The sequence below is a fragment of the Perognathus longimembris genome, chromosome 6 (genome assembly GCF_023159225.1).
Source record: "Perognathus longimembris pacificus isolate PPM17 chromosome 6, ASM2315922v1, whole genome shotgun sequence".
NCBI classification, from domain to species: domain Eukaryota; kingdom Metazoa; phylum Chordata; class Mammalia; order Rodentia; family Heteromyidae; genus Perognathus; species Perognathus longimembris.
Window position 1 is genome coordinate 47,834,425 of NC_063166.1, and position 27,630 is coordinate 47,862,054.

General features: G+C 42.5%; 1 protein-coding gene across 1 annotated transcript in view; it reads left to right on the forward strand.

Annotated features, from left to right (window-relative positions):
- Abhd12 (abhydrolase domain containing 12, lysophospholipase) overlaps positions 1-27,630 on the forward strand; it is an 82,176-nt gene that overhangs the window by 40,556 nt on the left and 13,990 nt on the right. The window contains exons 2-5 of the mRNA XM_048348683.1: positions 12,389-12,513; positions 21,014-21,119; positions 23,446-23,565; positions 27,117-27,147. Coding sequence (XP_048204640.1) covers positions 12,389-12,513; positions 21,014-21,119; positions 23,446-23,565; positions 27,117-27,147 — 382 coding nt within the window. The remainder of the gene's footprint in view (positions 1-12,388; positions 12,514-21,013; positions 21,120-23,445; positions 23,566-27,116; positions 27,148-27,630) is intronic.

Sequence of the window (27,630 nt, forward strand, 5' to 3'; positions counted from 1 at the left end):
ATGAGTGTAATTGAGTGAGACTGAATTTTTGACATAAGATATATATAATACATATACTCTAATACCTTTTTTAAGGATACCTTTTATTACATTTTTTCTAACAGTGAGTGACTTTTCATCATACATGCTTTTTTTTTGTTTTTTTTTTGTTTTTTTTTTGGCCAGTCCTGGGCCTTGGACTCAGGGCTTGAGCACCGTCCCAGGCTTCTTCCCGCTCAAGGCTAGCACTCTGCCACTTGAGCCACAGCGCCGCTTCTGGCCGTTTTCTGTATATGTGGTGCTGGGGAATCGAACCTAGGGCCTCGTGTATCCGAGGCAGGCACTCTTGCCACTAGGCCATATCCCCAGCCCCATCATACATGCTTTTTAAACAAAATTATCTTTATCAAAATTTCATTAGCTTAACAAAGAATAGTGTTCATTGAAAACAAAAATACCTCGTCTCTGATTATCTGATTTTTTTTTTCCTTATCCCAGTCCTGGGGCTTGAACTCTGGGCACTGTCCCTGAGCTCCTTTTGCTCAAGGCTACCACTCTACCACTTGAGCCACAGTGCCACTTCTGGCCTTTTCTGTGTATGTGGCACTGTGGAATTGAACCCCGGGCTTTATGCATGCCAGGCAAACACTCTACCACTAAGCCACATTCCCAGCTTATTTATTTGACTGTTGGAACCCTGATTTTCTGATATGCATGTACCTTTTTCTCTTGCATGTTGTTTGTTTTCTTTTTCCTTTTGGCACTACTTGGGTCCTTGGGTCCTTGCTTGCTAGGTTAGCACTCTCCCACTTGAATCATGACTCTAGCTTTTTGTTATTTTGCTGGTTATTTTCTCTTTTAAAAATGCTTTTTATTATCATGAGGTAGTTAAGGGGTCACCATTCAACAAGTCCGTTGATAGAACAATGCTTCTTCATAGATACTACCCCATCATTTCCCTCATTGCTGGTTATATCTCAGATAGGGTCTCTCAAACTTAATCTGCATTGGCTGGTATCTTGAGCTTGGCTCCTTCCACTCTCAGCCTCCCATCTGTATGCCTTCTGCTGCTGCTGCTTTTTTTTATGCCTGTCTTGGGGCTTGAATTCAGGGCCTGGGCACTGCCCTTGAACTTTTTAACCTCAATTCTAGTGCTCTACCACTTGAGCTAAAGCTTTACTGATGGTGGTTTTTTATGGTTAACTTGAGATCAGAGTCTCATGGACTTGGCCTGGATGGCTTTGAGCTGTAACCTTCAGATTTCAGCCTCCTGAGTAGCTCAGATAACAGGTGTGAGCTACCCCTGCCCAGCATCTGTATGTCTTTTAAAGAGCTTTCAAATTTGTTGGAGAACTTTATTCTTGACTATAGCAGTGATTGAAATGGAAAAGAAAATGAAGCTTTATTATGGGAATCTGTATTTAACATATAAACATTAAAATGTTCATATCAAGAGATGCCAAGATCTAGAAAATATGTCATATATAGAAAAAAAAAAATCTCCCAGAATGAAGGAGAAAGAAACATGCTCCAAAGTTCATTATGGTCCCAGGAAAAGAAGAGTGCCAAGGAGAACACTGCTGCAAACACTGAGCTGGCTGTAGTGGCTGTCAACGCTGCTTCCTTCACTATAAGACACTTGAAGAACTTAATCATTTTTTTTTTTTTTTTTTTTGGGCAGTCCTGGGCCTTGGACTCAGGGCCTGAGCACTGTCCCTGGCTTCTTTTTGCTCAAGGCTAGCACTCTGCCACTTGAGCCACAGCGCCACTTCTGGCCGTTTTTTATATATGTGGTGCTGGGGAATCGAACCCAGGTCTTCATGTATACAAGTCAAGCACTCTTGCCACTAGGCCATATTCCCAGCCTGAACTTAATCATTTATAAGACCACTTGATAAAAATATCAATATAAAACTTCTAGTACCTAGACTCAAGCTTTAAAAAGTTAATCATTTTCTCTTTCTGGGTCTGTGGATTTCATAGTGCAGTTACTTTGCTTCCCTCTAAAAGCACTAAACCAGCCTGGCACAACGATGTAGTCCCAGCTGCTTGAGAAGCTGAGGTGGGAGGAGCATATAAACCTAGGAGTTTGAAGCCAGTTTAGTTAATGTGGAAAGGCCATGTCAAAGTAAGATCACTAAACTGCCATTCTTGTGTTGTCCTCATTGCAACCACTATTCCTTACCATCTCCATCTGCCTTTTCCAGAATGTCATCTAATTGGAATCAGACAGTATGTAACCTTTTCATATTTATTTGTTCACTTAGCAATATGCCAGAGTTCTTCCATGTTTTCTCTTTGGATTGATAGTAAATTAATCTTTAGCACTAAATAATATTCCCATGTTTGGATGTACCCCAGTATACCATCATCCACCTACTGCAGGACATTTTAGTTGCTTCCCATGTTTTGACAAACCCTCAAGTTGCCGTAAACATCTGTGTGCTGATTTTTTTGTAAACATGAGTTTTCAGTTCATCTGGGCAAATACCAAAAAGCCCATTGGCTGGATTGTATGGGAAGAGTATGACTGAACTGTCTTCCAAAGTGGCCGCACCATTCTCCACTCCCACCCCATCTTCATTGGCATTTTGCATTAATTTATTTTTACTAGTACGTGGTCGTTGTACAGGCAGGAAGTACTATTTAATGCATCTTCATAATTGCACATGGGAATATTTAGTGCTATGGATTAATTAGCTCTCAAGCCATGTTTATTGAGGTATTCCTGCACATGAATACAGTGTGTCCCAATCACGCTAACCCCCTCTATCACTGTCCCTTACCCTCTTCCCCACTTTGTAAAACAATTTCCACAGGGTTCATATATGCACATAATTTACTTGGACCACATGAATCCTCATTTACCCTCCTTGTTAGTCCATTCCCTTTTGCTTGTACCCTCCCCATAACTAGAGTTTGTTTTGCTTCCCCACATTTTTTTTTTTTTTCCAGTCCTGGGGCTTGGACTCAGGGCCTGGGCACTGTCGCTGAGCTGCTTTTGCTCAAGGCTAGCACTCTACCACTTTGAGTCACGGTGCTACTTCTGGCTTTTTTTGTGTATATGGTACAGAGGAATCGAACCCACGGCTTCATGCATGCTAGGCAAGCACTCTTTTACTAAGCTACATTCCCAGCCTCTCCACATTGAAAAGAGGGGGGAGGGTACCTGGGTTTGAACTCAGAGCTTGTTGGACTTGTTTGCCAGCTCATCTGGCTCTGACATCTTAGCAATTTAGTTTGCACTTGTCTGGCCGTTTACAGTACCGAACGCCTTTTCCAGTGCTTGCTTATTTACCATCTAGGTACTTTTTAAAAATAAAAAGTCTGTTCATGTTCTTAGCACTTCATATTAATCAGCTGGCTTATTTTCTTACTGTCATGTTTTAAGTGTTTTTAAATATACATATGGTATGCTCTTACCGTGGTTTGAACTTGAACTTAGGGCCTCACCCTCTTACTTGGCTTTTCTGCTCAAATCTGGCTTTGTATTGCAATCCTTAAATCTTCACCTCTTGTAGCTAGGATTACAGGTGTGAGCCACTGGCTCCCAGCAAGAATTTTATATTTTGATAATTCTGTTACAGCTTGTATTTTTGTAAATATTTTCTCCTAGTTAGTGTAAGAATAGTCTTACTCTTTTAGTGTTGCTTTTCACTGAGTTGTTCACTGAGCTGGTTTGTAATTTTGTGTGTGTGTGTGTGTGTGTGTGTGTGTGTGCACGCCATACTTTTTATTTTGGATGGTTGTTAATTATTGACTGAATTTGTGTAATAGAAATAGGACTGTTTAGGTTGTCTGCTGCTGTGCTTGCATGATTTTGGCAGATTGAGTCAAGGAATTGGCCCACTTCATCTAGAATTATCACATCATGAGCAGAGTTGTTTGTAATATTTGTTTGCTATCCTTTAATGTCCACATGCTCTATAATGAAATCTTCTTTATTTCTGATATTAATTTCTGTCCTCTTTTTTTTCTCTTAGCATGACTAGAGGATTGTAAATTGTACTGGTCTTTTCAAAGAAAAAACTTGGGTTTCATTGACTTTTCATTGCTGAATTTCTCTTTTCAATCCCATAAATTTCTGCTCCAATTTTATTACATTTTTGTAGCTTTGAATTTAACTTATTTTTTCTAGATTCTTAAATAATTGTAAATTTCTCTATAACTACTGGTTTCATTGAATTCCACAGTAAGTTGTCTTTTCACTTTCATTCAAAGTAAGTCTCTTAAGACTCCTTCTTTGACCTGTGCATTATTTTTTAGTAGTTTGTTGGTTTTCCAAGTATTCTGGGATTTTTTCCCAGCTGTTTCTACTAGTTTAATTTTTAGTTTAATTGTATTGTGATCTGAAAACAGACATTGAGATTTCTGTCCTTTTAAATTTCATAAACTATTCTATGACCCAGAATATGCCTTATCTTGGTGGATAGCCTATGTATAGTGGAGAAGCATATGTGTTCTGTTATTGAATGACATAGTCTGGAGTTGGGTTGATGGTGTTGGGTTCAAACCTGCCTTCTGGATTGTTCATTTCTAATGGAAGAGTTTTGAAGTCTTTATATTAGTGGATTCTCCCATTTCTTCTTAAAGACTTAACAGTTTTTGCCTCACTTATTTTGAACTTCTGTAAATAGGGTATTTAGTGGTATGGGAGGTGTGGGGAGGGAGAGAAGCTTATCATGGTCCTATGATTGGGTCTGAGGTCTTCCTTACTGCATCTGTGGACTGTTGTGATCTTTATGTATGCTTTAGGAGCTCAGCCACCACACATGGGTCAGTCAGAATAGATATAACTGCCACAGATGTTCATTTTCTTTCCCCCTATCATTAAGCTCTGATAAAACCTAGTCCAGGGCAGCCTCAGGAAAAAATAGTTTCTCCTGAGGGTTGGTCTTGTTATGAAGACTAGAGTGCTTTGATTTAATTACAAATGGTTCCTCTGGCAGGAAAATAAGTAAAACTTTTCTTTCCAGTTAACTACCAGAAGCTGAAAGTGGAACTGTGGCTCAAGTGGTAAATTGTTAGCCTTGAGCAAAAATCTCAGGGACAGCAACCAGGCTTCTAGCTCCAGACCCATACAACAAAACAAAACACTGTGATGGTCTGGTGGAGCTCTTAGAGAAAAAAAAAACTATAAAAGCCTGATTCCCCTTGAATGATCCTCAGACCTGTCCAAACTGAGCACCTGGAAATTCATCTCAAACTGTTCTTCACCTTTTCTAAGTATTTGTTCTGGTGAATTCTAGCTCTGTATTTGCATGTTCTCTGTCTTGTTTTGGACACAGCAGTTGACCCTGTGACCTCAATCTCTGACAGATACAAGAGTTATTTGTTGTTGTTGTTGTTTTTTTTTCAGTTCACAAGAAAAACCTTGTGAGAGTGCAGTGACAATTTGTAGTTCCTTACTTACATTCTAGACTAGAACCCCAGAGGACTCTTGAGTGACATCTTGAATCTTTGTTTTGCATGATTGAATCAAATTAAAAGAATCTCAACTTTCTTTAGTCTTTAATTTACTTGGAAGGTTAGTTTCTAACCATATTCTATATTTTTAAAAATATTTTAAGGAACACCCTGAAATTGACTTGTTAGTCAGGTTGCCCTTTTTTCAAGACAGTGGGCTGACATCATATACTTCATACAAGATTTCATAAAATCTCCTGTGTACATCTCTTTGCTTTCCCCATAGGTCTCCTCTAGCTGACACCACCACATCATCTGGGGGTATTTGTGGCATCATTGTGAGAGGAAGGGACACACACACACACACTCACACTCACACTGTACTATAATATACTACACTGTGTTGGGTTTTAGCCTTTGAGTTGCTAGATACCAGAGAGGCAAAGGGCTTAAGGGCAGTGGCTGCATTTCAATCTGATTGTGTCTTTTTATCTGTGAGCCATGGAAACTGGCAGAATGTTGACCTACAGCTCCCTACCAGTCCTGCTGCTTACCTTCTTCCTTGTCAGACCTTTGACCTTCAGCAGACATTGATTGTCCCTGGCTAGCCAGGTGCAGAACACAGCTACCTCAGCCTCCACCAAGAAAGTTAAACAAGGGATCCACCTACATCGTGATCTACTCTTGGGGAGGCAGTAAGAAATGATAAATTATATAGATTGTCCTTAAATAATTGGTTAAAGAAGTCTTCTGTCAAGCAATGTCTGTAACCTCCCATTGCTGAGAAGAAAATCTCAGTAGTCTGTTGAGTGCCCGAGTGTCTTGCCTCTTGTGTGCCCCTCTCCAGAGAGGGGCTAGAATGAAGATGTGAGGGTAGGGATAAGATACAGAGGCCAGATTCAGTTGGCTGTAAGGAGCATCTGGCTTGCCTCAGATTAGGCCCAATTTGGCTTTCCCCATGCAGGATGCTGGAATACATATCTGGTGTAGCCTTAGGCAGGTTATTTGAGTCCTTGGGAATCAGTTTCCTCATTGGTGAAATGGAGCTAATATTTGCCTAGACAGATAGCAAAGTCCTTTCTTTCTAATGATGAGCTTTATTAATGAATACTTTTGTTTACTTTGCTTTTTTATAACTAATTTCTTTCTAATTTTATCTTATTTTTAAAAACACATTCATGTCCCAATGAATCCCTTTTCCCAGCCTCCCTCAATGATAGCATCTTACACAACTATAATATGAAATCAACTGAATGTGATGTCAATGACATCAATGAGATTCCAGAACTTATACAGATGTACCATTTTAAGCACACACACACACACACACACACGTGTGTGTGAGAGAGATGCTATGCTGTCAGATGTACAAGTCTGTGAAGATGTACACCGTACCATAACCACCACAGCTGCTGTAAATATCTGTGCACAAATTGCTGCTGGAAGTAAAGTTCTCATTTCTCTGAACTGAGTGCCCAAGAGTTCCTGAGGCCCATACAAGTCCATTCATTATATTTTATTTTTATTTCATGATCATTGACACTGGTTATCTGTCTGTGGTACTAAAAAGACAATCTTAAAAAAAGAACCCACAGTGAATAACAGTATAGGCTGTGGTAGATTATTTGGTCCTATAATTGACAGTGAAGTCTGGAGAGTTGTGGACTTCCGTGATTGCATCAGTTTCTGTAAAGGAAGGCATGTTCCCTCAGCTATATGGGCAGTGCTCATTACTACCAATCATCGGGAATGGTCATTCTTCCCAGCAAGGAGTGATTATGTAAACAGTGATGCTATCAGGGATTTCTGACAATAGTAAAAGAAAAATTGTCATAAGAGGCAAGTAATAAGAAGAAATGGAGGCTGGGTACTGATGGCTCATGCCTGCAGTCCTAGTTACTCAGGAGGCTGAGATCTAAGGATCATGGTTCAAAGCCAACCCAGGTATGAAAGTCTGTGAGATTCTTATATTCAGTTACCGCCAGAAAGCCATAAATGGCAAGTGATATACAGTAGTAGCCTTGAGTACAGAAACTCAGGGCAGTGCCCAGGCTCACAGTTTAAGCTCTAGGATAGGAAGAGGGGGAGGGGGAGGAGAAAGGGAAGGAAGAAGAGGAGTGGGAAGAGGAGGTTTTTTGCCCTCTAAACCTAGCTTATATTATAGTCACTTTGATTTTTTGATTTTTAGTTTCTTCTTGCCTTTAATTTAGTAATAAGAAATGGATGGTTTCTAACTTGTGTAAGCTATTTCTAAATATAAAGAAGTCAGGGCTGGATCTGTGGCTCAGTGTTTTATATAGCACTTGCTAAGCATTAATGAGGCCCTAGTGTTTCTGTCCTCAGCACCACAGAAAAATATAATTTTAAATAAACAAAAAAGCTGTTTTTGTTTTTTTTAAAAAGCTATTTATTTCCATCTGTGGAGGAAACATCCCTCTGAAATGCCACAGGAAAGAAAATACTAATTCTGTTCTATGAATAAAAGAATTTTTAGGTAAAATAATATGCCCAAGTAAAAATCTACCAATGTCCTGCCATCTTTCAGTTGGTGACCTGCATTCAGCTTAGTTATCATTTTTGTTTTGTTTTGGTCTGTCGTGGGGCTTGAACTCGGGACTTGGGCGCTGTCTCTAAACTCTTTTGCTTGATGATAGTGCTCTACCACACTGAGCCACAGTGCTATTCCGGTTTTCTGGTGGTTAATTGGAGAAAAGAATCTTACAGACTTCCCTGATGCAGCTTGCTTTGATCTCAGCCTTTTGAGTAGCTAGCATTACAGATGTGAGCCACTAAGCCCAGCCAGCTTAGTTATTTTGAGATTCATCCATGTGGCTTTACATTCTGAGGATGTCATTGGACTCATTAAGCCATCGAATGAGCATTAAGGTAATTTCAGTTTGAGGACACCAAGTGAAGCTGCTATGAGCATTTTTGAGCAAGTCTCTTGTGTGGACATTTTCTTCCTTTCTCACAAGGCATAAAAACTCAAACCATACCACCTTTGGTAAGCAAAGAATGAGTGAGCAGTTGTGGAACACAGGATAACACCAGATGGCCTGACAGAGGACCCAAGCACAAGTGTCAAGCATTTGTGGCAATGTACTTGACTACAAGCTATTGCCTTTTCTTTCTTTCTTTTTTTTAAACAACAACAACAAACTCTTTCAGTGGTTCTAGGGTTTGAACTCTGGGCTTTGCACTTCTTGGGTAGGTTCTCTTACTCTTGAGCCATACCTCCAGTCCTGATTTTTGCTAGGTATTTTAAAAGTACTATCTCACTCACTGCCTGGATGTGTGCTTGGGCATGATCTGCCTATGTTATAGGTTTCCAGTTATAGCTAGGATAATGTACATGTGCCACCAAGTCTAGCTCTTCATTGAGAAGGTGGGCGTCTCATGAATTTCCCCCACTCTGTGGTCCTTGAACCACAATCCTCCCAGTTTCAGCCTCCCAAGTAGGATTACCAGCAGAACCACTGGTACACCTGGCTGGCTATTTCTTTTAGAATGAAGTCTTGACTCCTTCCTTTCCTCTCCTGTCCTCTCCCATTATACCCAAACTTACTCTGAAGAAGGTGTTGTGGGTTTGGTGCTAGGACTCCCAGTGCATTCCATAAGCATTACTTTAATCCTTATAGGACTCTTGGAGGAGGCATAGCTGTTAACCATTGTTGCATCTGCTGTTGTTACTGCACTGCTGGGAACTGAACCTAGGGTATGCTAGGCAAGTAGTCTATCACTGAGCCTGAGGCATCATTATTATCCTCACCAAACATAGACAGAAACAATACTTGAGGTTAAGGGACTTGCCTAAGATTGCATGCTAGTAAGGGATGAGTTGAATATTGATCCAGACTGGCATTTTCAACTACAATGTTGCAAGGTCTTCTTCATTGCAATGGTAGATTATATGTGGAATTTAAGATGCCATTTTAAACTTGTCTCCCTTATCTAGTTCTTGTATTTCTAACTTGTTGTGTCATCCCTGTGGCCCTTCTCTAGTAACCCAGAGTAAGGTCAGCCTGGGCTATGTCCTCAAGCACAGGTGCTTCTCACATAGCCTGCCTTCTCTCCATCTGCTACCCTGCTTGTCTACCACCTACAGAGTTCTGGGTGCTCAACAGTGACAGTTGAATGGACTTTGTGAATGTGTGAATGAATTACATTATCAGATGTATTTGTCATAAGCCTTATGAAGGTACTTATGGCAAGCTTATTGACTGATCAACAACATTGGTTTTATTGAGATTTATTTATTTATATCTTGTAAAACTCCTACTTTTGGTGGGGACAGTAATGGGATTTGAACACAGGGCCTTGCATACTTTCTAGGCAGACATTCTACCATTTAATTGAGATCTGCTCAATTCCAACTGTACAATTTAATGAGTCTTGACATATATATATACATATATAATATATATAATTTACATATATGTATATATATAGTCATGTAACCACAGCCGCAATCAAGATTATTCCCATCATTCTAAAATTCCATTGTATCCTTCAGTTTCCTCCTCTACCTTAGTCCCTAATAATCAGTATTTTGATTTTCTTTCCTTTTCTTCTCCCACCCTTCCTTTCTTTCTTCCTTTTTTAAACTACATGCATTTTTGGTGCTGGTACTGAGGCTTAAACTCAGGACCTGGGTGCTGTCACTTTTTCCACCTCAAGGATGGCACTCCACTTGATCCACACCTTCGCTTCCAGTTTTTTCTTTTTACGGATTAATTGGAGATAAGAGTCTCACAGACGTTTCTGTCCAGGCTGGCTTTGAACTATAATCTCTAGATATTAACCTCCTGAGTAGCTAAGATTATAGGCATAAGCCACTGACAGCATGGTTCTGATTTTCTGTTTTTTGCCTCTTGTAGGTATTAGATCAGTTCAGACAATACAAAAATCTTTTTTTTTGCTGGTTCTGGGGCTTGAACTCAGGGCCGGGGTACTGTTCCTTAGACTCTTTGTGCTGAAGACTAGTGCTTTACCACTTGAGCCACAGCACAACTTCAGGCTTTTTCTGAGCAGTTTATTGGAGATATGCATCTTATGGACTTGGCTGCCCCAGACTGGCTTTGAACTGTGACCCTCAGATCTCAGCCTCCTGAGTAGCTAGTACAGGTGTTAGCCACTGGTTCCTGGCTAGTATATAAAAATCTTTTGTGTCTATGTTAATTAATGCTTTTGAAGCTCACCTCTATGGTTGCATATTTTAGCAGTTCAATGCATGTTTTAAATCCACCTTAAATTAATAAAAAAATTACATGGGGCTGGGAATATGGCCTAGTGTTAGAGTGCTTGCCTAGCATGCATGAGGCCCTGGGTTCAAGTCCTCAGCACCACATTTACAGAAATGGCACCTTGGCTCAAGTGGTAGAGTGCTAGCCTTGAGCAAAAAGAAGCCAGGGGCAGTGATAGGCTCTGAGTTCAAGCCCCAGGACTGGCAAAAAAAAAAATTCCAGGAACAATTAGCACCATTAAAATTTAGATGTGATGGTGAGAGCAGCAGTTCTCTGCATGTGCTCTGCACTTATGAGGTTCCCAAGACCCCACACAGGGCCTACATGATTAAAATGACTCCATACCACTGAGATGTAATTCTTCCTTTTCACTCTTGAAGTGTGAAGGAAGTTTTCCAGATGCTGTATGTCATGTATCAAAGCAGGTTGAATGCAGAGGCTGATAAGAAGGATCCATCTATCTTTTATTGAGCTGTGGGTGTATTATTAGTACTATATGAATTAATGGACGTGTGTGTGTGTGTGTGTGTGTGTGTGTGTGTGTGTGTGTTGCTGTTACTGTTACTGAGGATGGAATCCAGGGCCTTGTGCATGCTAGGCAAAAACTACCACTAAGCTACATCCTACAGCCCCTATAAACATTTTGAAATGTCGTATTTTCCATTGCTTATATAATAGGTAGTAATAACTATAAGCATTGTAAACAGATGTTCTTTAAGCTCCTCAGTTTTTTAGTGTAAATCCAAAGTGAGAATCCCTGGGTTTGAGAAGAGATTGAGGACCCATTGATAGTGTTGGAAGATCAGAAGGTCTTGAGACTCTGGAGGTAATGACCTGGCCTAAAAGACCTGGACAGAGATCCCACTGGATGAGTCCAAGGGGCTGGGCAGAAACACCAAAACAGGTATTGACAGACATAGTCTTGTTCTCAGCCCTCTGTAGTTTCCCAAGGACCTGGTTGGGCAGGTTCTTGGCTGCACAAGCTTCCTACGTGCAGCTAATCAGTAACTAACCACAGATCTGGTTGGCGGAAGGGTGACTGAAAGACTCAGAGAAGCCCCTGTTTGCTGAGATGAAGTGGCAGCGGCGGTTCAATGTCAGGTGGGGTGTTTTCTTTCTTTTTTTTTTGTCAGGGGAGAATCTACTAGGGTGTGAATTCAGGGACTTGAGCTTTCTAGGCTGATCCTCTGTAATTTGAATCAGTCTGCTTTTGCTTTAGTGTGTTTTGCTGGCATCAGACCACTCCTTCTAGACCACTTCTTCTATCTATAGCTTTTCCTTACGTATAGCTTCTCTCACCGCTGGGATTACACACATGTGACACCTCACCTGGCCAGGTAGAGTGCTTTTTGAGGATCTGTTCTGTCTGTTAGATTCTTACCCAAGGATGAATATAAGAAATCAACAGGATTATTTCTTTGGCTTTCGAAGATAGCTAGCTAGCTAGCTAGATCATTTTTACCTCAAAGGTCAAATTAAAAGACTACCTCATTTTGGGGGCGGGGGGAGCTTAGCAAAGGTTTATTTAGTAAAGCAGGACAAAGTAGGAAGACAGAAAAGGAAGAAAGAGAGGCACTTCCCCACACTTGGCCTGAGATAGAAGAAGAAGCTCCTCAATTGTTAAAACAAAAGCAGGAAGTAGGAAGCTACTTTTATGACTGGGCAATGTGCCTGTGGGAAAAGATGCCTGAGGCTCTTGTTTAGACACTGCCAGTGCTGTTAATAAACTGTTTTTTGACTTTTAGTTGTTTCTCTTGCAGGCGAAAGGGACTGTGGTTCCGATTGAGGAAGATACTTCTCTGTGTTTTGGGGTTCTACATTGCCATTCCATTTCTCGTCAAACTATGTCCTGGGATACAGGCCAAATTGATTTTCTTAAATTTTGGTAAGTGCCATGTTAATTTTTCTTAGAATTTATTCTTGTGATGTTTGATTTTAGCAGGTGTCTTTTTGAGATTAAAATTACATATAGTAAAATGTACAAACCTTGAATATACAGTGTGTGCACTATTAGGAAGTTCCCTGTGCCCCTTCCTAGGTGAGGAACATTGTGGTATGGCATTACCCTCCAGTGTTTCATCCATGTCCCTGATGATGGTCCTGCAGTGGGCTGTGGGAGGTCTTTTTTGAGCTAAGATGAATAAAAATGTTGACAATGTGAAAAGTTGTCCAAAGCCGACATTGGAGCTGTGTTGTAACTTGTGCAGTCTAGGAAGGTAATTAAGCTGATGGAAAACATGACCATTGGAAAGGTATCAAATCTTCAAAAAAGAAAAAAAGACTTGAAAAACAACCTTATGTGCTTTGATTTCTGTGTAACTTTGTGTTGTGTTGTTAACTTGGAATGCTATCAGGTTTTCATCTTTTGGTTTTTATTTCTTTTTGGAGAAATGAGATAAAGGATGTATTAAAGTTACATTATCAAGAGCTCCCAGATGTGTTTACTGGAAACTACCTTAAGATCATCATCCACACCCAAGATGGGGTGGAAGGTGGGGATGGGAGCCTGCATGAGACATTGCCGAAGTTTACCACATGAATGATGGTATTGGAATATACATGGACAGTGCCAATGGAAGGCAGACTCTGAGCTCCATGTGGGCATTTTGGTCACATGGGTTTATACAGTTTGGCATGTGTTTGGAGCTTGGGGCTCAGAAACTGAGCTTGATGCTGTGGAGGCAGCTGGTGAACCTGAGGGTGAATGGGCCTCAGGGAGCAGGCAGAGGTGAGGGGCTGGTTTGTGGTAGACTGTGTCCTGGCTGATGCAAAGCAGGGGTGGGGCCGAGCATGTCTCAAGACTCCTGCCTCTGTGGTAACTGAGTTCCAGGCTCTGTAGGGTCAAGGTTAATAGGTTAACAAGTTTTCCAGTATTCATTCGATAGTAGTCTGAGTCACAGAAACCTGGAAGATACTGGCCAAAGAAAATAGGAATAGTAAGGTGAACATTTAGTATCTTGTGAATATAATAAACCAGAGGTTTTTATGTAGGTGTGTAAAAATAGTAAAATAGGTTTGGCATATAATAAAGAGAAATTTGATTTTTCTCTTATTGAACCTGCAAGAATTTATGGTATCTGAGTTTTGCCATTTGCAAGAAGCAAAAGCTTAAGAAACCAACTACTAAAATCAAGGGAGAATTCCTGCCCCCAAATGTTAATGGATCTTAAATGTATTCTGTATAGTGTAGGAGGTTTTAGGGTTATGTGTAATCATGAAGCCACAAGGGCTACAGATTTACTGGAATTTACCCTCACACTCTTAACCTTACCCTCCCCCTTCCCTACCTCGGGCAGGAGTTTGCTGTCTGGGTATGTGAGCTTAATTGATGGCAGGGCTGAGTGTGATGTGATGTCTCCCAGAACCTGGCAGCTGTGGATTTCTAGGCAAAGACCTGAATTGATTTTCTTCAGGTCAATTATTCAGGCTACCTTAGGTTCAGCCCACAGCATTGTTGTGCTGGTACCCTAAGGACATGCTAAACTCTTCTGCCAGAAGAGTTTTGAGTTTCCATGCTCTAGCCCCAGAAGCACAGAAGAGGACCTGTATATACATCAGCAGATTCCAGGGAGATGTCATTCTTAAGGCTTTCCTTTCTGTATTGTTCCATGGTAGCAGTCCCCCTCCCTCCCCCAGGGCTGGGCTTGAACCCAGAGCCTCACATGTACTGGACAAGTGCTGTCTGAGCTCCATCCCTAGCCCTATGGCAGTTGTTTTAGTCATTGTTAGTCTGTGTCACTTTTAGATACCAATAGGATAAAGATAAGTTCTGGCTTCTTTTGAAAAGTTACTAAACAATCTACCACCCCCAGGTGGTTTTTCTTTTTTCTTTTTTTGGGGGTGGATGGGTCCTGGGGCTTGAACTCTGGGAGCAAGAATTAGACATTCTTTGCAGCCCCACCCCTGTGAGCACTGACCTGGGCCACACTCCAGCCATTCTCTCACTAGGGACTGCCTCTCTTGCAAGGAAAGACCCTAATCTCAAGGACCTTGCCTGCCTTCTCTAGGAAGCTGGGTCTGGGTTTTAAGGCCCTTACTATGGGTAGTTCTGTCCACTCCCCAGGGAGGAAGGCATCTGCTCTGAAAAGGGCTCAGAGTTGGTTGGTTTTCTACTCATAATATGATCGAAGTTTAAATGTTCCTACCTGTCCTCAGTGTTGTAGTTGGACAAGGGCATTATGCTTAGTAAAAGGATTTTAGGGCTGCCAAATGAAATTGTAACATTATAGCTGTCCATTTTGACACTGAATGGAGTACAACAAGCTTTGGGGCTCTAGTACATGGTTAATATAGTCTTAAATCCACAGCAAGTATGTCTGGAACCAAATTTATCAGTTAGATAAATTAGCTTTAGAAGCTTGGCCCCTATAGTTTAAGATATTAGACTACTTTATATTTTCTTTTTTTTTTTTTTTTTTTTTGGTCATGAGACTTGAACTCGGGGGCTGCCTGAGCACTGTCTCTGAGCTCTTTTTGCTCAAGTCTAGTGCTCTACCACTTTGAGCCACAGTGCCACTTTTGGTTGTCTAGTGGTTAGAGATAAGAGTCTCACAGACTTTCTTGCCCCAGCTGGCTTTGAACTGCAATCCTCAGAGCTCAGCTTCCTGAGTAGCTTGGATTATAGGCATGAGCCGCCAGTGCCCTGCTAAATATAGTTTCTTAAGCAAAAAATGTATCTGTTTTAAATAAAAAATTAGACCATGCTCAGTGACTTATGCCTGTAATCCTAGTTACTCAGGCCTTTGGACCGGGGTTCAAAGCCAGCCCAGACAGAAAAGACTGAGCCTCATATCTTCAATTAACTAGCAAAAAGCCAGGAATGAAGTTGTGGCTCAAGTGTTAGAATACCAGTCATGGGTGGTGGTGAGTGTAAGCTCTAGTGTACACACACACATACACACCACCAAACCACCACCACCACCACCCCCAGGTCACACATACTTCTAACTCACAGAAGTAACAAAATGAAAGTCATTTCAATGAACTCTGGTTAACCTTGTAGTTTCTCATAATATCTGTTCTTAGAAACATACATGCTTTTCAGTACTTGGTGTTCCCAAGACTGGTCCCATCCCACTCTGTCTTGGAATCTAGAGTATGTTCTTAGTGGTCACTTCCCTCTCTGATGTAGGTAAAAGGAAAGTCTTGGTTCTGAGGCAGGGGTTAGGGAGAACCGTGAACCTTTTATGGAATTAGATGAGATCTATAATTGCCAGATTAGATCTGCAATCACCAGCCTTCTTCCTTTCTGTGAACAGTCCACACTAAGCCTATTAGCTTTCTTTTCTCATCTCTCTGTTTCTGTGAAAGCCCCTATTGCCTGCATCAAGTAATGGGAATTTGATCAAATTCAGATCACACAAATGTCCATTACAACTCAGGGCTTCAGCCTCTGACTTGTGAAATATTTTCAGATCAGCTAAAATATCTGTGACAGAGTAACTTGTTTATCATTCGTGTTTATTTTACTTTTTTATACTGTGTACCTTGTACATGCAAGATCTTTTCTAAATTGTGCCTGTTAGTGTTTGTGGTTGCAGATGTATGGTGACATGGTCCAAGGTAGGTTTTAAGAAACTGGAAAAGCTAGAGGCCAGCAGCTAGTTGGGCTTTGCTGTCCCACAGTGTAGATTTTGCAGGTGGGATTCCCAGGCTATGCAGACAAACCCTGTTTGAGGTAACTCTGTGAGAGATGGCAATGAGAGCTGGCCCATGCCTATGGTGAATACTAAATGCATTGCTCAGAGGCCTGCTCCCGGTGCATTCTGTTGCTGCTCTAGTCTGAGTGAAGCAGGGGTCCAAGCAGAGGCCCAGATAGGCAACTCCAGATACCATCCTAGAGTCATGGGGGCGGGGGTCACAAAGAATGGTGGTTGTCTTGTGCTCAATTTGGGCTCGGAGGTTTGAGCTGCACTTTTGGTCTAAGCAGATCCTATGACCCTCCCTTGGCCAGTGCTACCTCATGCACACACTGTCCTAGCTCCCTTGTTTTGTGTCATTTCTTCTTATCTGGAAGTACTGGCCAGGTGGTTCCTATAGCCCCAGGTGCTGTGGCTAGATGACCATGATATTGACGGGGACTGCTGTCTCTGGGTCATCACACCAGTCATAGTGCCCCTAAGTAAGGGAGGTTGTGTGAAGTGGTGTTTTCTGGGCTAAAGAGCTGTCAGTGTACTTCCTTTCTCTTGGTTGACTCAAAGTCAGAATTAAAACAGAACTGGAAAATCACTTCCTAGAATGAAGCTGTCTTAGAGTACAATAGAGCTTCTGGGTTCCTAAATTACTTGGAAGTAGAAGCTCTGCGGATTAGCAGCTAATCCTAAATCACTTGACAGTGGCTAGAGAATCCTCTCAGGACTGCAGGCACTTTGCATTTCATCCCTGGGCTTCTCCAGACATAGAACTGAGCTGTGAATGAGGTTGAGCCCTTGCAATTAAAGTATCTCACACTCTGACCTGGTTCTCACTTTAGCAAGGATGAAAGCAGTTCTAGCTGCAGAGGTGGGCTGCAGAAGTAAGTCCTGATGCAGTGTTGATGATGAGCACCAGGTTTGCATATTTGGTGTTTTCGGCTTTCTGGTTCCAGGAGTATATAGTAAATTCCAGAATGAAGGCATGGGAGAGGTAGCCCATGAAATGGACATAATACTACTCAGGCCTGTGGGGTCCCACTGTTTACATTTAGGAAAACCTAAATAAACCCTCTAGCTTCTAGGCCTGCATTTTCCTGATGGACAAATGAGACAGGATGAAAAGGTCTGACATTGATCATCTGCTTTGCTACTGTAACCTTTGAATCAAGTTTTTTTCAGCCTTCCTGAAGACTTGCTTGCCCTTGGAGACAAGATTGTCCTTGGAATAAAACTTATTTAGTAGGTAAAGAATATATGGCTAGTATATAATGTATTTCTGACTGAGTTACTGCCTGGCTTATGGTTAATGAAATTTATCAGGAAACATTTGTATATTTTTATTTTGCACATGTAATCAATCACCAGACTCCATTTTATGTGTAACATTTTTCTTGCTTATGTGAAAATAGCAAAATTACAGATTTCTTTTATAGCTTTTTCTATCCCCTCTCTGAGAAAGGTTTTAGTAACCACTGAAATGATAGAGTATATGAAATACAAATATTAAATAGTAGATCTTTTCAAGTGAGCATGTCATAACTTAATATCCAAATGAGAGTTGACCTTCAGAGTAGTTCTCTTAGGACTACTACTTAACTCCTTTTATGCTAGAAGTGTGATGTTTTTAGAACTTGTGGAAATATCATGAGAATTGGATTGTGATTAGGCAAAGAATCCATCATGTTAACTGCACAAAAAATTTTAGAAGCTCATATGACATACTTTAATCACTATACCAAGTATAGTAACTTGGTTGATCCCTGAGAACTAAGCTAGTAGGGAAATTCAAAAGAATGTGTTACATACAGGTGGTGAATATGCAGAAAAAAAGGTGTTTTTTTTTCTTTCTTTCTTTCTTTTTTTTTTTTTTTAGCATTGATGGAATTACAGAATCAAAGAATGGTTTCCTAATGTCACTGTTTTGAAGTGGAAAATATCATTAGGGTCTATAAGTTTTTTTTAAACTACAGCTAAATTCCTCATAATTAAATGTAATTTTATAAAGGTATTTCTCTATGTTCTTCTACTTTTGTTCTTTTTTTCTTAAAAATGTTTAACTGTCTTGACTACTGTAAGTTTTGACAGAATAGAAAAGTGAGCCATTTGATTTTAAGACTGGAGATAGCTGTACAGACAAATTGGAACAAGATTTATGTGCTAATTATGCCAAGTTTGAAGGCTACATGTCACAAATAAAATTTTAGAATGGTAAAAAAAAAAAAAAAAGATTTCCCTTAGAGCTTGTCTCCTATCCTGTACTCTCTCAACACTGCATTAGCATAAACACCTACAATGCTGTAGCTTCTACCTCTGTCTCTTAGGCACCTGAAGCCCTTCAGGCTAGATGATTGCTATCCCTTAGTCCTCCTTATAAAGCAATAAAGGTTCACTTCTCCCTTTCCGTTTGAGGAATAATCTGTCTCCTCTTTGGTCCGTGCTGGCTCCTTTCCGCTTGCGAGCTGAAACCCCATTAAAGCCCACACACTCGGCTCAATCTTTCTATTATTTCTGTGCCAAAAATCCTATCTCATGACACCATTGTCAGGATACAATCTAAGTGCCTTTCTATGACTGTGTCCATTTCCTAACAAACTTATTCTCTCACAGTCCCAGAGTGTAGAAGATCAAGCTGTCAGCAGGCTGTGCTGTCTGATAAGCACTGGTATAGAGAGTTCTTCCTGCATCCTCTCATTATCTAGTGGTAGCCAGCAATCTGTGTTCCCCATTGACTTATGCATGCATGACTCTGTTTCTTCTCACACCTTTTCATGGGGCCCTTCTCATTTTCATAAGGTCACTGAACCTAAGTGATTAGAGTCCATTCTGTTGAACTCATTTAAGCTTGCCTCCCTTCATAAAGATCAGATTGCCAAGTAAGATTATGTTCTTAGGTGCTGGGGTAGGGATTTCAGCATATCTTTCCACATGGGGTAAGACAAATGCTCAAAGGAGTATGTGGGGAAGAAGCCTGTCTACTCAGAATTCTTGCAAGTCAGATGGTACACTTACTCAGTCCCAGTGGCATTTGGAGAAGTGAGAACTAGACATGCAGGGTGCCATGTGATCTGTGAGAATAGTCAGGAAAGTCCTTCTTCACCAGAAAAAAAAAACCAAACCATTGTCAGCAGCTGTTGTAGCTTCCTTTTAGAAAGCAGGGTCAGCTAGCAGTTAGGACCATCTTGCTCTTTTTCATTGCTCATTTTGTAAACTGAATAGTAAATCACCCCCCCTTTTGTTTTGCATTATGTGTTTTTTGGTTTTTGTTGTTGTTGTTGTTGTTGTTGTTTGTCATAGGGCTTGAGCTTGAGCTCAGGGCCTGAGCTTTGTCCCTGGCTTCTTTTTGCTCAAGGCTAGCACTCTACCACTTGAGCCACAGACCTACTTCCAGTTTTCTGGTGTTTAATTGGAGATAAGAGTCTCACAGACTTTTCCTGCCCAGGCTGACTTTGAACTGCCATCCTCAGTTCTTAGCCCCTGAGTAGCTAGGATTACAGGCATAGCCACCAGCACCCAGTGTGTGTGTGTGTGTGTGTGTGTGTGTGTGTGTGTGTGTGTGTGTGTGTGTGTGTGTGTTTCAAATTTTATTTTATTTTTTTGGCCAGTCCTGGGGCTTGGACTCAGGGCCTGAGCACTGTCCCTGGTTTCTTTTTGCTCAAGGCTAGCACTCTGCCACTTGAGCCACAGCGCCACTTCTGGGCGTTTTCTGTATATGTGGTGCTGGGGAATTGAACCCAGGGCCTCATGTATACGACGCAAGCACTCTTGCCACTAGGCCATATCCCCAGCCCCTCAATTTTTCATTTTAAAATTAAATTTGCCCTCAAGAATTGTGTTTACCACAAGCAGTGAAAATCTAGCAGTACATAAGTAGAAAGTTAAGTACTCCCCACATCTGGCAACTGTGTTTTTATATTTTCCCTGAGCCAAACATGGGTGTAGTGATGCAGTTGTTTGTATTTGCAAAGAGTGGGTTTGCATAGTGGTTACCTTACAATTTATTCCCTCGTTGACATAGTTGCTCCTCAGAGATAATAATCCCATTCGTTTCTATAGTTTGGGGCATCACATTGCCCAGCCATTGCCCTCACTGCAGATGCTTGGACCATAGGATCCTTTTTGCATTGTTGGGATGTCAGGGAGTCTGGACGAAGTTTGGGTTCATCCATCTCACTGGCCTCACACCTCATCTTCTACTGTCCTTTCTGGGCTAACAGTACTAAAAACCTTGAAACTCCTCTACTTTATTTACCTCCTACATTCTGCAGGGCTTGGTTTCTGTGGCTCCAGAAGACCCAAAACATCTTATATGTAATTTCCTTTCCTATTCCCCCTGCCACCCACCCTGGCCCCAGCCTTCCGTTGTCACCTAGCTGAGCTCTCCCACAGGACTGTCTGCCCTCTATCTCTGCTTTCCTTATGGCCAGCTCATCCTTAGGCCTGTCAGTAATTTTTTTCTTCTCTGCCTTGCATTTTCTCATACGTTGAACAACTTTTGTGGTTGTAGAAATTGCTCTCTCAGTGTGATAGTGCACGCTCAGCCTCACAGTCTTGTCTGCAGCCTCAGTCTGGCAGTATCCTACAGAAAACGTATTTGATGCTTGTTGAGCACTTTACCTCTGCTGTGGGGATATGTGGGGGTACCTGTCAATATGTATCTATGGGTGTGCAGGTGTACATGTGATTATGCACCTTTCTGTGCATATGTGAGTCTACCTCAACAAACTCTGATTCTATCTCTTTTGTTCCCTACAGTGAGGGTTCCCTATTTTATTGACTTGAAAAAACCACAGGATCAAGGTTTAAATCACACCTGCAATTACTACCTCCAGCCAGAGGAAGACGTGACTATTGGAGTCTGGTGAGTATGTGTGAAGAGGCTGCAGAGCTGAGGTACTGGCTCCTCTGGATTTGGGGAAGGACCCTCCTCAACCCAGGCTATGTCCTTGACATTGAACTAAGTGTTGCTTGCTCATTTTTATCTTCCCTCTTTCCTATGGCAAAAGGAAGATCTCAGCTAAATTTGATCCTAATGGTGCATGATGAACTGGTGCCAGACTCCATTCTGAGGTTTTTAAAACAGCAAAAGTCTTTGTAACTAGATTGTTTTTAGAGTCTATTTCCAAGGTAAATTAAAAAAAAAAAAAACAAGCTAGAAACAAAGAGAATGCAAGCAGAGATTTGAAAATGCAGATTAAATGTCCCCCCCCCTACCTGTAGCACTTCTTAGAAAGTGATGATAGTGGCATTTGCTGTCTCCTAAATATATACATATGTAATTTAACATAAATTTAAATTGGGTTAAGTCCTATGACTTCTGTGTGTCTCCTTAGAATGCATTTTCATGCTTTTTTTGCATAGGCAATAAGTTTTACTGAGCAGCTGGCCCCCAAGCCGCCTCTCTATGGCATTTCTTTTTTTCCCTCCCAGAAGCAGCTCTGAATCACTGTTCCTTTATCTGGCTGGGCTTCTTTTTCAGTAGCCATGAAGTCTCTTTCCGCTGTCTCAGAAACCCACTGTGTGTGTGAGAAGCTTGTAAATGGAATGCTGTGAGCAGATTCCAAAGGTGGATGAGAGGACATCCAAACGGTTCTAATGATTCTTGGTCAAGAACATGAAACAAGAAAGGAGATTTTTATTCTTAGTAGTTGATGTATGGAATAGAGTCTTTTGTTATGTTCAGATTTGGTTTAATCTAGCAGTTGCTGATCCATTTGTGCATGTGGGCTTTTTGTCTTCTCTCAGGAACTTGACCTATTTTTCCTAGAGCTGTTTAGTCCATCTGGGACTGTGTGTCTGTCCTATTGCAGGAAGGGTGCAAGTGTAGTAGTACTTAGGCTGAAAGCACAAAGCATCTACATAAGTTGTCAATTATCCCAAACTGTTGTTTTACTAACAATGCCAAGTGTCAAGGGAGTGACAGCCACACTATGTGTCAGCTGCTGCCCTGATTTGTACTCCTGTGCCATTCAATTGGGCCTTGGGAAGCAGCAAGTTTCATTCACAACTGCCTTCGCCATCTTGCCAGATGCCCCTGCCAGCTTCTCAAAGGAAGACTGCAAAGGCCTGAGTACAACATGAGGGCCTTTCTCATGATCAGTTCAGTTTCCCTTCCAGTGAGCCAGTGAGCTGAAGGAGAGACACCAGCATAAGGGCCTGCCTGACACTTGAGGGTAGGGAGCTCCTGGGCCTCTGACAGAAGCCCCAAAGGGCAGGCTGATTTCTGGAAGCCCCTTAGCAACTAGCATTTAAAAAATAGACCTGTTTTCCCTTTCTCTCTTTCCTTCCATTCCCTCTCTTCTTATGTCCCTTTCTCCTTTCCTTCCTTGCCTCAAACTCCTGGATAGAAGTAAAGTAATCTTGCCACCATGGCCTCTTGAGTACTTGGGACTGTAAAAGTTCCTGAGACATACGCATGCACCACTATACCTGCCAAAACCAGACCGTCTATCCAATAGCATAATTTATGATTGTATAAAAACGATCATTGTAGTGGCCAGAACACCCTAAATGTGATCCTCATGAATGTATTAGAAACAAAACGCTGAATGTTAAGATATGCGAAAACAAGGGGCTGGGAATATGGCCTAGTGGCAAGAGTGCTTGCCTTGTATACATGAAGCCCTGGGTTCGCTTCCCCAGTACCACATATATAGAAAATGGCCAAAAGTGGCGCTGTGGCTCAAGTGGCCAAGTGCTAGCCTTGAGCAAAAAGAAGCCAGGGACAGTGCTCAGGCCCTAAATCCAAGGCCCAGGACTGACCAAAAAAAAAAAAAAAAGAGAGAGAGAGATGTACTTGACTTACATATGAAACTATAACCCCTCTGTACTTCACTTTGACAATAAAGAAGAAAAAAATGTGTAGTGCTGAGAAAAAAGAATTACTAAAATTTTTTTTTAAAAGATATGAGAAAAGGAATTGGCTATTAAATTTTGTAAAGATTCATGGCACTAGTATCTGGAATGAATTTGAGTAAGAATTACAGAAGAACCATGATAATTCAGACCTTCCTAGTGATTAACAGTATACCATTAGGCTTGTCTAGGGACAGGACAATTTGCCACTCCCCTCCTCCTTCTTCCTGCAGATCTCTAGGACTAGAGCTCCCTCCATAGCATAGCTCCCAAATGCCATTGTGTATGTGTATTGAGGGACATCTGACTATCATCCCCTCTTCTGTCTCCAGGCACACCATTCCTGCTGTCTGGTGGAAGAATGCACAAGGGAAGGACCAGATGTGGTATGAGGATGCCTTGGCTTCCAGCCACCCCATCATTTTGTACCTGCACGGGAATGCAGGTACCAGGTAAGTCCACACAGGCTATGACTCCTCCCCACAGAATCTGGCTCTCTTGTTGGGCAAGAGTGTACTAGCCCAGACTATTTAGAGCAAATAGGCAATGCCACACAGTCAAGCTTACCTGCCCACTGCACTGCAGGATAACGTCCCAAGAACAAAGGAAAAGGCAGAGTTCTAACTGCACTGGGAGAAGGGAGATAAAGCTTACACAAGGCATCCCTGTGTGCCGGGCTTCGCTCTACCCCCCCCCCCATCTACGTGGGAGGGGGTCCTGGGCTTGTCTGCCTTTTCCATGTGGGATCCTTTCGTGCTCTCTCAGGTCCCCCTGGCCAGTAGGGATTAGTCGCGGAAGTGGGGACCCAAGGTAGCCTCAGTTTGCATGTGATTGCAAGACCCCATGCCCGCCAGCCCAAGGAAAGATACGGGCGCGTGGGAGTCCCGGAGAAAACCTCTGGGGCGTTCTGGTTTATTCAAATGAGGAGCCAATAGATATACCCCCAAAGGCGGGCACAGGAGAGGGGCCACTGGTTGGCCACAAGGGCTGTCCCTCAAGTGATGTCACGGGACTTCTTCTATGGGCGGAGACCACAGCCCCCCAAGGATTGGGTTTCTGCCCCCCCCCCCCCCCCGCCATTGCACACTTGCTCGCTCCCAGGGGTGGGGGCTTCTCTTCCTGTTAAAGGCGGAAGGAGAGGGGATGGGCTAAAGCCAGCTGTGCCCTCTTAAAGGCACAGCTGTCCCCAACACCTGTGTGCAGAAATCCAGCAGGTCTGGTGTGCAGAGTGCTCCTGGCCTTGCTGCCTTGGGGAACCCAGGGTTGAGCAGCTATGGGAAGCTGTGTTCAGACACCACACCTGGGGCTGCCTGGGTCAAGATGGAGGAAGCTGCTATTCTGCCAAAGGAACTGAACTCCTGTAGCCAGAGCACTGATTCCTTCTTCCTGCTGTTCTCTCACTGGGGGCTGGGGTTACAGGAATGCATCATGAAGCCCACCCATTTTTTTCTTTTGAGCCAATGTGTGTTGGTGTGTGGTTTAGGGAGCAGCGTTTCTCAGTGAGGACGATGTGGTCACTCAGAGGAGGAGTGGTGATGATACTTGGTAATGACCTCAGTGCACCCTCATGTTCCTGTGTACTTGCTGCTGGTTTTCCCCAAGTCTCTCACCCTGGGATGATTAGCAGGCAGGCCTGCCTTGCCTCTGAGATGCTCCAGGATGCCAGCTGGGGCAGCCATAGGAAGAGGCAATATGTTTCTGGAAAAGAGGCAGTAAGTGTTGAATAACAGCAAGAGAAGAAGCTGAAGGCTGAAAGGGTGGCCAGTGGAGAGACCTCTGTGGAGTATGCATGAACATGTGTGTCTTCTCAGGCTACCCACTGTGAACACTCTGCTCATAGCCATGACATGAGCAACCACAGAACGTCCTAACAAGCTGTGGATGAAATGCACATTGGCTGGGTAGTTCCTGTGACTTTATCCCAGCTGCTTCTCATGAGTGGGTTTAAGGGCTGCTTTAGATTGGCTTGAGCTGGAATTACTTTCTACCCAAAGACATCCATTCTATGATGTTCCTTGTGTATACCACAGTGTACTGTTTAGAGGGCTTCTGTGGAATGGAGGGTGAGGAAGGAGGTGCATTTTCTAAGTAAAGCATTGTTTGAAAACCCCAGAGTCACTGTTTTCTGTGACTGTTTCCTTAGGTCTCCTGTAAAGAACCAGAAGGGGCTGGCAGGGAGGCAGGCATGGGCCCCTCAGGGTCAGACTAGGGTATCTGTTGGGACAGAAACAGCAATGAGAACAGTGCATGGACCTTTCTGAAAGGAAAGCAGGCCTGAGTGAGTGTCTGCACAGCAGAGCCATACAGAGCATGGTAAAAAGAGCTAAGAAGCAGAGCCTGTGAGGCTACTCTCTGCCAAGAGGAGAGTCCTTGGCTACCGAGTTAAGCGTGCACTGTGCAGTTTGCTTGTCTTTGTGCAAGAGCAAGTGACTACAAACAGCTCTTGTAACATCTTTTTAAAAATGAGAAAACTGTGTATCTGTCTGTGAATAGGTTTAGATTTGCCAGTCACATGTAAAGACAAAGCCAGGAAGAAGATGGTAGCTTTCAAAGGTTTGTCATCCTCTCTCACACTCAGTGACTCCCTGTGTGTTTCATATCTCACCTGAATTCTGTCTAATTTTACCTGAACCCATCTTTTGGGGCCTTTACCCAATTGCTGAAACCCTTTTCTAAGCAGAGTGCCTAGAAGGGACCCTGGGCAGGCACTAGATCGATCATCACTCTGCAAGATCACAGCACCCAAGTATCCTCAAGGTTCAACCCCACTTTTACTTGATAGAAGGTAGAAAAGTTATCTGGCAAAGATAACTGAAAACATATTGCAGCATTTCCTTCTGGCCTTAAAACATACTCCTTTGTATTTTTATTTCTGTACAACATTGATTCCCCCCCCCCCTTCACCTCACACACTATACATGTGAAAAGTATGACGAGGAGCACCTTCTTCACACCCTGCTCCACCTGCCAACATACCTCCTGCCCCAGCTATAGGGTCTGTCCACAACAAAAGCTGGGCAACAACTGAACAAAGGTAGGATAAGGACCTAGTCAGGCCGTAGAGAAGTATAAACATGTGAAAAGTTGAGTTATATGCTAGGCATGCTCAACCTTAGAAATAAATGCCTAGCTAGGAGGTATACTCCCATAATTATAGCACTGAGGATACAGAAGCAGGATCTTAAGTTCAAGGCCAACCTGGGCTAAACTTGAACAGAAAGTCCTTGTTTTAAGAAAGGAAGAAAAGGAAGGGAAGGACTGAAGGAAGGATGGAAGGGGTGCTCTGATCAAGAAGCACTAGACAATTAGGTAGACATGTTTGTAACTCCCTTGTGTAGCCTTTTGAAGTTCAGGGGGACAATATAATTGCTTGATAAAGCCCTGGTCCCTCAGGGGCTGGGAGCTGGCCATTCCTGTTCACAGTGGTGAGAGGTGAGGTTCTCATAAGAGATTTGGCAGCCATGTCTGGTCGCAGTTGTACATACCTGTGTCCAAGAGTGTGCCTCACATGTTGGGCACTTGTCTGTTAAGGGACATGGGCACAGATCTGAGTTAGCAGGTTGGAAGTTGCTGAGATGATTCAGAGACTAGGAGAAGGAACTGCTCGAGAAAAGTAGCACGGTGCTTGTGCAAGGTGCTTGGATATAGCTTCTGTCCACACAGCTGGGCCTTGTGCCCTGAGGACTTTTGAGAGGGCTTCATGGCTGGATTGGGAGGGAGGAGACTACTGTGTTTCTTTGTTTGCAGGTATACATTTGCATTACTCATTGAAAAATGAAAGTATACCTAATAACTAAGAATTTATCTTTCAAGAGTGCTTAGCCTAGTACTTCTAGAGGCAAGCTGTGGCCACTTGGGGGGATGCAAAGAGGGAGTCATATATCTATCCTTGGCCCGTCCCTGACGTGGAGTTTGGGATTCCAGACTCTTAAGGATCAAACTTCATCCCATTCTGAGAAAGGGCACTAACACCCACTTCCTGTTTCCTTCCCCCATGCTACAGAGGAGGAGACCACCGAGTGGAGCTCTATAAGGTGAGTGTTTATGGCCCAGAAGAGCAGGACACCAAAGGCAGTCATGTTTGTTGGTGGTGGACATGCTAGAAGGTAGTACCTAGCTTGTTCTATTGTGATTCTTCCCCTTATGCTGCTTCTCAGATAGTCTCCAAAATCAGAATGCATACATTTTGTGAATCATATGCCAGTATTTGCAACTATGTGAAAGGCATTTGAATTTGTGTGTGTTTATGCGCCCACACATGCCAGTTCTAGGGCTTGAACTCAGTCTGGGTGTTGTCCCTGAGCTTTTCGCTCAAGGCTAACACTAGCACTTGAGCCACAGTGTCACTTCCAGCTTCTTGGTGGTTAATTGGAGATAAGAGCCTAATGGACTTTTTTGCCCAGGCTGGCTTCAAACCATAATCCTCAGATTTTAGTCTCCTAATTGGCTAAGATTACAAGCATGAGGCACCAGCACCTGTCTTGAATTTGTTCGTAATGATCTGTTCTCAGATATAA